Below are 12,349 nucleotides of genomic sequence, written 5' to 3' on the forward strand. Positions count from 1 at the left end.
ATAAACATTTGAAATATATGAGTTTGTATGTAATGTATGAATATAATATACAAGTTTCACTTTTTAAATGGAATTACTGAAATCAATCTACTTTTTCATGATATTCTAATTTTATGACCAGCACCTGTAGCCGGGCGGTGTCCACTCCTGGTCCTAGAGGTCTTAAAGTTCTGCAGAAGCCTGTTAATCACTCAGTTATTCAAATCAGATGTGTCAGACCAGAGAAACACCTAAAACATGCTGGATGGTGGCCCTCCAGCACCAGGATTGGACACCACTTCTTTAAGCACACCTAAAAATACTCAGACTTTGCATCAAAAGTATATTAAAGCAAAGTGTAGACTTGATGTAGCTGATGTCTGTGTTGGTGATAAGGATGTCTTTGGTCCTGTCCACTTGAAGGTCCATCACACAGAATGAAGATCCTGCTGTGTTCTCCACTACGATAAGAATGTGGCTGAATCACAGCAAAATGTTCCTTCTATGTAAAGGAAACTGTACCTATATTTCATTCTGAGGAGTCATCCACACAGGAAGGATATTTGTGATTAGCAAAAGTTTTTTATTGTTTCAGCCTTGCTCTGCAAAGCAATGTTTTAGCTGCACCAAAATGCTATTTTTTTGAAAAACGGTTTTCAGAGTGAAAGAAATCTTGAGATGTCACCGTTGTGACTTCATGTTTTCGTAACCTCCGACTCGAGGGTGTCCTCTTCTTCTGTTTGAGTTTTCATTTCGCACCAAGCGTGCACACTTCATGTGCATGCTTTTACACCTTGTATCCTGCTTTGGAGCTATTTTCCTGGCAGCGTTACAGCCCCACATACCGGCCTGGCATAGTTACCACAGTGTTTCCATGTGGACAAGGTATGACTACTCGCCAAATCGGTTTTTCCTGCTGTTTTCTGCAACCCTGAGACAATCTCCTGTGCCCTCATCATGCTCTATCTGCCCTGGCCCCTCCTCCTGACTGCATTAGGATGCAGCAATGTTAGCATGATGCTATCGCCATGGCTGTCATGTTTAAGCTTGTTATGATCACGGCTGTAGTTGAGGCGTGAAGCTAGCATGACCCAGTCCAGCTTCTGACTCTTCTTCGCAGGCCCCACACTATGAATACGCTGCCACCGTGATAATATAACCAACATGACCTCGCTATGAATCTTGAGTGCATGCTCAAAATCATCCACTAAGCTCGTTATAAGGAGTCCAAGATGTTCCTAATGCACACCTGAAGGCCTCGTTAAAACCCCGCAGAGACCATCCACATTCTGGCTTATTTTGTTCATCACAACTCCAGTATGAAGGGAGCCTGACACAGATATTCAGCAAAACTGTGATTTTTGTCCTGTTTGCACCTCTAATTCACAAGGAAAAGGGTGTTTTTAGTAAGAACTCTTTGGAAAGCAGAGAGTTTGAACCCCCCAGAGTCAGCGACGGAGCCCCTTGCTTTGCATTACGCTTTGATTGTGAACTGAAAAGGTTCAAAATTTAAAAGAAATTGACCTCTTTTTTTTCAAAATATAAGAGTTATAGTAAGGCAAATCTTTAGCCATGCTCAGGATGTTCTTCCTTTGGGGTTTTTAATGTTAGTGTGGACATTCTCACTACCTTCTGGAGCAGCGTTATTTCAGCTTTTTGTTTAAATGTCTGCCTGTCCTCTGGACTTTTTTATGTAGAATAAAAGATCAGATTTTGAAGTAATGTAGTCAGGTCCTCTTATACTCTGTCCCTGAGTGCTCATATCTTTTTATTAACAACTCTTTTGCCTTTGGTCTTTAGTTTAATTTGTTTCGTTATTGTGGAAGGTTCCGTATTGTGTCCTGTCCCGTTTGCTTCCTTGTGGTTGTCCTGTTTTTGTCCTCCCTTTGTGTCAGGACCGATAATTCCTTGTTTAGACTTTGTTGGAGTTTACCTTATTTTATTTTTTTTCTTTTCTGTCATCTTTTGTTTCATACTTATGGACAGGTGGACCAAATTTAGCTTTGCATATTTCAAATAATGCAAATTGAAGCTATAAATTCATGATATATATTTCTTTTCAAATCTTTTGAGCCACTTTTGTTGAAATCTACCTGAGTTTTGTTTTGCTTTGGATGCTCAGCGTTGTTCCAGTGGGAGAGAAAGAACATCACTCTTTTATATTTAACAAAAAGAGCTGCAACGCCAGAAAGTTGAGTAATGTCAACCAAAATGAGAAACGGAGTGTGACAAATAACCTTTATTTGGCAAAAGAAATTTGCAAACAACAAAATGTGCCCTGAGATTGTTTGGTCACAGACAAAGGGAATAAATTACAAAAAAAAAAAAAAAAAGATGTGAGCAGCAGAAAACAAAAACAGCTGTCAAAGCAGCCATTTAAAAGTCCCATTTCTAAAACATGGAAACAAAAGCAAACAGCTACAACCAAGATAAACCTGAAAAGAAAAACACCAAGATGCAAAAGGTCCAAAATCTTGAAACGCAGAAATAAAAACCGTAACAAACCCCAGGGGCCATAACATGTCAAACGGAGGAAAAAGACCAAAATTATCCTGGAAAAGTAAGAAATAATGGTGAAGAAAACAGTAATGATGGTAATTATTGCCCTGTCATGATTTCATGTGTAAATTGTTAGTGATGGAAGACAAGAAAATTGGCTTTTGAATTTAAATTGAAAATCGACAGTCAAATAAATTTGACAGCAATTTTTTTTTTTTTTTTGTTTGAAATCAACAAACCCCATTCAGAGGACATTAGTTCGTAGCACTAAATCAGCCCATGTCAGATTGTAATTTTAGACAAAGATTGCTGCCCTTAGAATGAAATGTAGCTTTAGACCTTTAGGCTTTCATCAGAGAACAAGAAATGAAGTGTCACTCACTTTGATTTAAAACAGGAAGAACATACAAACATGTCTGAGCTAGGTCTCTCGTTTTAACAAGAAATGACAAACAAAATGGAGGAAGACGGGGTTTAGTTCTCTGGTTTTCTGTAAGAAGTCAGGAGGAAAAAATAAGGATTACAGACTGTCATAAAAACCAAAACTCCTGACTCTGCTTTCAGCGGTGGAGACTTTTTTTTCTGTGGCTTAAATTGCCAAAAAAAAAAAAAAAAAGGAAACTGTCAGAGGAGTGTTGCTACAACTTAAGCTTGTATCTCACTGAGCTGTGACTGTTGGAGGCACGAAACTTCACTTCCTGATTCGGTACGGACACATTTGTGCCAAGTTTTGGTCGCAGTTTGTTTGCGTGGCTTAATCAGTCACGGTTTGATTTCCCTTCCTAAATCTGTCTCACGTTTCTCGCACTTTCTGACTCACAAAGCTGAATTTAAAAGAGTATTGAGACGAGACACAGACACCCACGACAACTCTGACTAGTCTTAGAGACAGTTTGTCTCAAATTTCTTTAAATTTGTGGAAAATGGCGAGGAAACTGAGAATTCCTACAAACGTTTGGAGACATTTTGGAAACTGCCTTATGAATGCCGTTGGCAGTTTGTCTCCAGCTGTCTCAGCCCAGGCAGATATCTATCAATCAATCAATCAATCAATCAATCAATCAACTTAATTTCTATAGCCCGTTTTATAAACCACAGGGGTAACCAAAGATACAAACTTTACGATCAGCATTACGTTACAAACCAGTTGAATCAAACTGATCCTTTTTTTACTTAATAGCCCAGAAGTCAAAACTGATCAAACATCAGCTTCTCTATTGGAAGTAGACAGAAAGCAGAACTGAAGGATGTTGACTTAATATTTATCAGATATATTCTACATATCTAAATGTATTCAACTGTTTACATGGCATTAACTTATTCAGAGTAAGGATTTAAATTGGTTAATATAAAAAAGTAAAATACTTTCTAGTTCTTATTCTTGCAGAAGCTCTCTTCAACCAAATGATTTAATATGAAGTTTTTTTTTTATCTTTATATCAATAACTTAAGCACAGCAGGAAATCACAGCAAAATGTGGGCGTCTGTCTTAGTTTTATTCTGAATTCTCTGGTTTCTTTTCATTGTTCTTTTTTTCTTATTTCTTCAAAGCCTAAGTTGGTAAAAATGTGACTCATTGCCGCACGTTTCATCTGTGTTTTAGGAAACCGAAGCAGCTTTTCACGATTTGATTCTTTACACAAAGATTTGAGTTTCTTGTAACCGATAAGTCAGCATCGGCTCAGGAAGGAACAGAAAATAAGATTTTTTTATTTTATTTTTTTTCATTCAAAAGGCAAGTTTAGATTCTCGTTGTTTAGAAACAGACCCATGTTTTTGTTTACAAAGTCCTTTAATTTATTCAAAATCATTTTTTCTCTATTAAAAATTAATATTAAGCTTATGAAGGTGTACAAAATTAATACTTTTGGAGATAAAAACTACATATCTATGACTTTATTACAAAAATTCTGGATCGGAGACAAATTAGGACCAAAATTTATGGCCAAAAATGTGATAAAACATTTAAAAATTGGGTTCATGTTTTGAACTGAACTGGTAAAAATCCAGCCTGTGGATGCTAACACCAACGATGTAGGTTTTAGGACAACATTTTTCAAAGGAAACGTGTCACTCAGAAGCTGACTCTGGTGAGGAGTAACGAGCAGAAACCAAAACAGCATATTGACATTTTTTTAAATAAATTATTCAACCGTGTGAGATCCAAAATAAAATCAACTCCACGTCGCAGCAGAGTTTTGTTTTCTGTAATGCACCATCTTTTTGTGGAGCCGCTTCTGTGAAGGATAAAAATTTAAACACGTTTAAAGTGCTGCTCCTTCCAGTCCGGACCGGAAAAGCTGCTGCAAATCACTTCCGAGTTTCACTCCTTTATTGATGAAAGTTTGATGTGAATGGATTTCAATCAGAATCTCCCCCTTGACATTACTACGCGTTTCAGATCGAACCGTTTCGGAGCAAACGTCTCCACAGACTGTTTAAAAAAAAAAAAAAAGTGTAAACAGTGAAAAAGTCTTGTGAACCTAAAGCAGGCTGATAATAAAGGTGAGTGAAGTATGGCTCCAAGAAAGCTGGGTTGTTGTATTTTTTTTTTTTATTCTTTTCTGTCTTCTGGAATATGAGAATGCTTCAGGGCAGCTGGTGAGTTATTGTTGTTGTTTACCGTCTCTGAGTCTCTGGCTTCAGCAGCCAAATTAGCTGAAATAAACTTTAAAAAGGTGAGATAGAAAACAGTAGCCCGTGGCGGTGGAGAAAGTATTGATCCAGTCTCGAAGTTGCAAATCCCACGGTGCCGTGTTTCATGGAAAAGCAAAGTGTTTTAATTAGAGTTGCCTTTGCCACGGGGCTCTTTGTCTCTGCCTCTCTGTGCTCGGGATCGCTGCCAGGCTCCGTCGTCTGTAGTCTCAGCTCCGAGTCGAGAACAAAGTCGCCGACATGAGAGTCATTTAGGTTGTGACACACTCAAACAGCTTCCACTGTGGAGCAGGAGGACTTCAAACTTCAGGTATTTTTTTGTTGTTTTGGCTCTGCAACTGGATTTATACCAAAAACAACGACTTTCTTTTCTGTAATTTAAAGTCATTTGTTGTTACTGTTTTACTGGAACCAGGGACAAACAGAAAAACAGGCCTGTTAGTCATAGTATTTGTTTTTCTCCTCATCTTAGCACCCTTTCCATTGTTTAGTGTCCTTATTATCATTTTGTCTCGTTATCATTTACATCATTTTGTAGGCATTTTCCATCCTTTTGTGGCTGTATTGTTTCTTTCTGTGTCTTTGACTGTGAGATCATTTGCAGACATTCTGGTCTGTGGTTGATACAAAATGAGTCTTAATACTAAATGAGCAGCAAAATCCAAAACCAATACTGTTCGATTCTGCTCCTAATCCTGATTAGGGCCTGATACGATTCAACTCTTAGTTACTTTACTTTTAATCACGATACGATTCAGTTCAATCCAAGTTTGATTCAACTCACTGAGACAACAAAACAAAATAATCCCGTTTCAGTTATTGAGACTTATTATCTTTTTTAAATAAAGAAAAATAAGGATGGCCCGCAACTGTTTACCACTTCATCCTGGCCCTGCTGCAGTTCTCCTCCTGAACAGTAGGCTCCGCTAATGAAAACAAAAACGATGCTAAACAACAGGAAGCGAAACCAAAACTAAACTTCTTTTTTTTTTTAAATGTGGTCATTTGTAAAAACAAACCTGCTTTCGGGCTTTTAATTATATCTTTAAAGGGATTAAATTTTATTGGCATAAATTGGTTAATCTTTACATCTGTGTAGTAAACTTGCTGTATTACCTTTGTATAAACCTTTGTCTCGGAGTACAAATTCTTTTTTTGTGAAATTGCATTTTTAATGGTTAAATTATGCCTCTCTGACATTTTTGCATTACTTGGATCATTTAACATATAATTTTATTTTCTATTTGCTCTTTTTGGGTTGACTTGAGATCATTTTGTCCCCTTTAGTGATGACTGACCTGATATATCCTTAATTTTTTTATATTTGTTTGTCTTAATTCTGGATTACATTGTGATCAGTTTGCATTTATTTATTATTATCATTTTATTTTGGTCGCTTTGTGGGCTTCTGTGGTCTTTTTTTGGTTTTTCCTTGGTCTCATTCTTTATTTTTTCTGTATGAGATTTTTTTTTCCTCTTTATTCCCCTTTGAGCAACTATCCTTTTTATAATACATTTCCACTTTGCTCTACTAAAATCAGGGCACCATTTCAATCTTAAACTCTCACAGACCTTGTTTTAGTTAAAGTGTACTGTAAAGATTAAACTAAATGAATACTGAAACAGTAAATTCTCCTTCCAGAGAGTTTCTCATATAAACAGAGTCCAGCTCCAAAAATACAATATGGCAGCAACCATCAGTTGGACTCTGGCTTTATTTTTAGACAGAATTTATTTATGTTGGTGACTAAAACACATCATATCTGACACTGATTACTGAAGTAATGATTGGATGACTTCTAGTCTGAGTTTCTCTTTCAAATATGCAGTAAAAACATGCTAAAAACTGCTGGCATTTACTATTTTTTGTTTTACTAGGAGGTATATAATTGGTAGAAAGTTCTGCCAACATTCATGTTTTGCTTTCTTGGAGCTTTTTTCCCAGACTCCTCCACTCTGCCTCCTCTGAGTCCCCCTTCATATTAAAGTCTCATCTCCCTTTTTGACTTGCAGGCTCCTGAATACACACATAAGAGCATTCCTAAGCAGGAAAGTTCATTCAGTCCTCCATCTCTGATTACTCCTGGCGACGTCTGACCTCCAGCTGTCAACACTGATTCTGTAGTGAATGTTCTGTTTGCTCAACCCCGGGATCACTTAGGGCCACAACTCTATTCAGCCGGGGCCCACTGGGAGCCTCACTTTACCGCTCTGCTTTCATTTTGTCATTAATTCAATCGAAGGCAAGACCTGCCACTCGTTCCCAACCCAGCTGAGAGCCCGGCGTGTTTTTAGCGGTCGCTCGACTTCTACCTGAAAATCCAGCATTTCTTTCCCGCATGAATCCATTTATAGGCGGAAGCCAGAAAGTAAGAGGTGCCCAGAGGATTCAGACGGTAACTTCTGTATGTTAATGCTGCCACTTGAGCTGCGCTGAGGTGCAGTAGACCTGGAAAATGTACACATTTCTCCTGCACTTGAGACCAGAGGTGCTGACAGTTGACACGAAACACCTGAAGGCCTGAGGGCATAAACAGCTGAGGAAATGTGTTTTGTTCACTCACAGTTCATCTTCGGTTCGAGGTTTATTGTGTTCATAAACACACAGGAAGCCAGAAATCGCCGCATCAATTTTTGTGCTGTGGACCTTCTTTTCCTTAAATAAAAGTATGGAAGACGATCCCTAAGTAACAGAAACTTTATAATACGGAAATTGATTTGTTTTGGAGGACATTTCGCAAATTCACACTAATAGCCGAGATTATTTTAACCTCCTCTGAGGAGCGCGGATTAGTTTGGACACTTTCCAGCTGGCTTTGAAAGAATTTATTGACCTTGGTGCAATTCTGGGGGGGAAAAAAATGAGTTTTTTTCGGTTTGTAGTTTTTTCTGTTTTCATTCTTACAATACTGTTACACCCTAAGTGTATAAAAATGAGGGCTGTGTAGTGAGGAAGCTGACCTTCAGCCTCAACTCTGCAGGAACCCAACCTGAGGACTCGTCCTTCAACAAGACGATGAATCCCTGCTGGTTCCGGAGACGCCGCTCTCCACCTGACCATGACCTTTCTTTTATATCGTGCAGGAGAAAAACAAAGAACCATACCAACTCAGATTGCTAACTAGTGGTTGGTTGTTGTGTGTGTGTGTGTGTGTTGTGTTGTGTGTTTGGCTGCCTTAGCAGAATCCCTGTTCAGCGGCCTGGGGCTCGGTGCGGTGGTGGGCCTCGGCCTGGGGGCGCTGCTGTTGCTCCTCGTGTTGGTGGACGTCAGCTGCTTCTTCCTGCGTCACTGCGGCCTGCTGATGTGCATCACGCGCACGCTCTGCAGCAAGAAAACGGCCACCAGCGGCAAGGGCAAAGAAATGGAGGAGGGCAAGGCTGCCTACCTGTGAGTATTTATCGAGTTTTGTTTCTTCAGGAGCCTAAAACTCATTAGATCAAATGTTTGGATTACCATAGTACAGTGCCTTGAAAAAAGTACTCCTACCTCTTGAACTTTTCCTTATTTTGTCACATTGCGACTACAAAGGACAAAGTATTCTGCTGGGGTTTTACGTCATAAACCAACACAAGTAGTGCATAATTGTGAAGTAGAAGGTTTTCAGTTTTGCATTTGTATTCAGCCCTCTTGAGTGAAGTCCACCTGTTTGTAATTTATTCTCAGAATAAATACAGGTGCTCTGTGAAGGCCTTAGAGGTTTATTACAGAACCTTAGTGATCAAACAGCATCACAAAGACAAAGGAACACGCTGGCTAGGTCAGGGATAGGGTTGTATAGAGGTTTAAAGTAGGGTTAGGTGATAAAACAACGTCCCAAGCTTTGAAATATCTCTCATAGCTCCGTTCAGTCCTTCATCTGGAAACAGAAAGAGTGTGCCGCGGCTGGAAGACATGGCCGTCCACCAACTGACAGGTCAGACACTGAGAGCATTAATCCGAGAAGCAGCCAAGAGGCCCACGGTAACTCTGGAGGAGCTGCAGAGAATACAAAAAGCACGCCACACTTTTCAAATTTGTATTTGTAAAAAAAAGTCTCATTTTCACAGTGATACGCTACTTTTGTTGGTCTGTCGCATAAAGTCCCGATGATTTTAGCATCGCAAAAACGTGGAAAAGTTCAAGAGTGCGCATACTTTTTCAAGGCACTGTAACAAGATCAATGTTTGCGAGTCATTAGGTCCTTCATGCTTGCAGAGGGAACATCTGCTGTGGGTGTATCTTCTTACTTTGCTGCTTTCTGCTGGTTAACTTTTAGCCATAATTAAACTTATCAAAACTCTCATAGAAATTAGCTCCAAAATGTAAAACCACCAACTTCAGACAAGAAAAATAAATCTCCATATTTGTAAGAAATTACTTATAATTGATATTTTCTTAAAAATACATGTTTGCATTTGATTAAGGATTCACCTGCAGTGTAACTGTTTAATCTTTGCAAGATTATCGAAATAGAAATGCAACTCTTTTTGTCATGTAAAGCCTATATTCCTCCTCTATTTGCTATGAATGAGAAAAGGAGATTTTTTTTTACTATTTACTGTAGGTACACCTACAACAGCCGCCCAACCACCCTTTCAACCACAGTATGTCTCTGATTATGTCTTCCTCACTAACGTCTGTGCCTCTCATTCACTGTGCAGCCCGTCCGCCTCACTCATTTGCATGGCTCGTGTTGTCCTTTTCGCTCGTGATGTGCACGTGCGGTGGTGGTGGTGGTGTCGCTGCTTCGCTTTCCCCGTACCTCTGTGTTCACGTAGCGCGCGCACGCATGCAAACAGTCTCTCCAGAAATGTCTCGCCGCATGCGCCGTTTGCAGAAGCGAACGCATTCTCCACTTTTTGTTTCCTCTCGACACCCAGCATGCAGCGTATGAGCCCCGCCCCGCCTAAAAGCTCACAGAACGATTGATTTTCAGATTTAGTCCCGTTGCTTTATGCAGGGAGTCGGCCAAAGTGGGGTTTTTTTGTGAGCCGGCAACCCGCGGAGTCAGATTCACTGGCCTCAGCAGAGCTGTTTTTGTTTTGAAACTGTCTGACTGTGAGCCGAGTGCCTGGAATGCTGAGAGGGGGTACAGAGGAGGAGAGGAAGAGGAAGAGGAGGATGTGAAGATGAGGGGGGGGGACACTTTTGCTGAGTCACTAAGCTCACAGTGCTGCAGGGCTGAGTTAGCGGCTGCTCAGACAGCATGCAGAACGTGTCTTTGTGACGCTGGCTTCATTCGACTTGACAAGTTAGTCGAAGAAAAACAAACCGAAGCAGCGGAAAACGTCCGTTCTGATGCCGAAATCCACCATGTGCAGCCGAGTGGTGTAAAAGGTTGTGTACAAGCAAAGGTTGAGTAGTGATATTTGTTTTACGGCCTGTAAACAGAAACACATCGACTCTGCTGGACAGAGATCATGAGGCGTTCAGGTACAAGCGAAGCAGCCCTGCAGGGCTTCACTTCCAACGAGGCGCAGACTGAGCTGCTTAGTTTCAGCAAAGTCCAGTTGCAAAATGCACACCACCTTTGGACATAAAAAGAGCAGAAAATAGGAAATGGTGTATTTATATATTTAAAAAATCCAAACAAAAAAACAGGATGAAACAAACCAAGATTTAAAAAGTCAAAACAACAAAAATGTTTGTTTGTTTTGTTTCCTGAAATGATCACTTCTACTTCATTTTTACTGTTGAAATTATTTGATTTATTCTCTCCTAACATCTTCTGCTTTGTGGAAAAGTCTTCTGTTTTTTGTTTTGTTTTTATTATCATTGCATCTGTTGAAAATCTTTAATCCCAGTAGGCAGAACTCATCCATCCATCTTCTTTCCCCACTTTTCCACCCGGGGTTCGGTGTCTAACTCCAGCTGTCATTGGACGGATAGAGAACAGGTCACCTTCCCTCACAGCGCAGCGTAGACCCATTCACACTCCCATCTACACCCACTTCAGGGGCCCCACTTCACCTAACGTCCATGTTTCTGGACTGTGTGGAGGAACCGGAGACGTCTCCGGCTTGCTGTGAGGACACAGTCTGATCACTGATCACTAAGGTCCTGCTTTTAAAACTTGCCTTGGACCTTTCTTTCTGCTTCCCTCCGTGTGCTCCCGAGGCTGAGCAGGTAGCTTTCAGGTGTGCTGTTTCTCTCAGCAGGTTGATCCTGTTCACCGTAGACCTTTTATCTGACTTTTCCATCTTTTTTTCCTCCCAAAACTGATGCTCAGAAGTCCCCTACCCAGACAGAAAACAAAGAAACTCATCATAATTGAGCATATTAAAAATGTAAAAGAACATATTAAGTCTCACTGAAATAATTAGGATTTTGAGCTCATTTTAATTGTACTTCTACCTCCGGGCGTTCTTGGCAGCCCGCTGTTGATGGTGATGGTGGCAAATGCAGTTCCAGGCTGTCAGATCCAGGAATAGATTCCTGCTCCTGTCTGACCCTTCAGTAGGCTTCTGGCAAACATCATAAAGTTCAGTCCTTACTCGCCTACAGACCGATAGTTTGGTGCTGATGTCTTATACCTGGAAACAAGAAGCCGAGTCTTGAACATGGCTGGCGTGACATGGCACAGTGACAGTTTAGGCGTTCAGGTGATGCTGGGAGGTTTTTTTTCTGAACACTTTGCTTCCTTACCAGAGTTAGTCAGATTTGACTCGAAGGACACCAGACTTTTCAATGACTTCATGCATATCTGATAACTCGTAGCAAAGAATATAAAACAACGTGGCAAGGGCAGGCCATAGAGCCTCAAAATTAAACCTGAATAGCTCAAGAAAATGTGTGTTAATATGTATGAGGATGTATGGAAAAACTAATTGCAGCTTGCAGGTTGTGGCATTTATCAGTGCAAACAGATAAAGTGTATTTTATCTTTACGTGTCATGACCTGCTGTGTAGGATGACGGTGTGAGTCTCTTCCTTGAATCTCACTGGACTGTAACTGTTGGCAACTAGTTTGACACAAAACTGTGAGGAAATACTAAAATCTTTCTTTAAAGTCACAGTCAGTTAGTACTTAGGACACTTACGAATGCATAACTGGAATCCCATGATTGACGTGCACATTTCTTTGTCTCAAGTCACAAAGTGTCCTAATTATGTCTCAATTATGCGAGTCAGTCAGTCCCAATTTGTCAAACCCTGCTCAAGTTATCTCACATTTCTTGCACTTTCTGACTCGCAGAAACTAAACTGAGAATTTGTTCCACAAATTCCACAAATATC

The 12,349-nt window shown here is 40.1% G+C and overlaps 1 protein-coding gene across 6 annotated transcripts in view; it reads left to right on the top strand.

Moving 5' to 3' along the window:
* The window catches only part of LOC108245011 (neural cell adhesion molecule 2), a 444,548-nt gene that overhangs the window by 422,323 nt on the left and 9,876 nt on the right, over positions 1-12,349 (top strand). For 3 of the 6 annotated variants that reach the window (XM_037973954.1, XM_025009465.2, XM_037973955.1), the window contains one exon: positions 8,314-8,521. In XM_037973954.1, the coding sequence (XP_037829882.1) occupies positions 8,314-8,521 (208 nt within the window). Of the gene's footprint in view, positions 1-8,313; positions 8,522-9,677; positions 9,718-12,349 lie in introns of all 6 variants that reach the window. The other 3 variants (XM_037973956.1, XM_017431630.3, XM_037973957.1) reach the window with 2 other exon arrangements.

Source organism: Kryptolebias marmoratus, linkage group LG23 (genome assembly GCF_001649575.2).
Source record: "Kryptolebias marmoratus isolate JLee-2015 linkage group LG23, ASM164957v2, whole genome shotgun sequence".
Classification (NCBI taxonomy): Eukaryota; Metazoa; Chordata; class Actinopteri; order Cyprinodontiformes; family Rivulidae; genus Kryptolebias; species Kryptolebias marmoratus.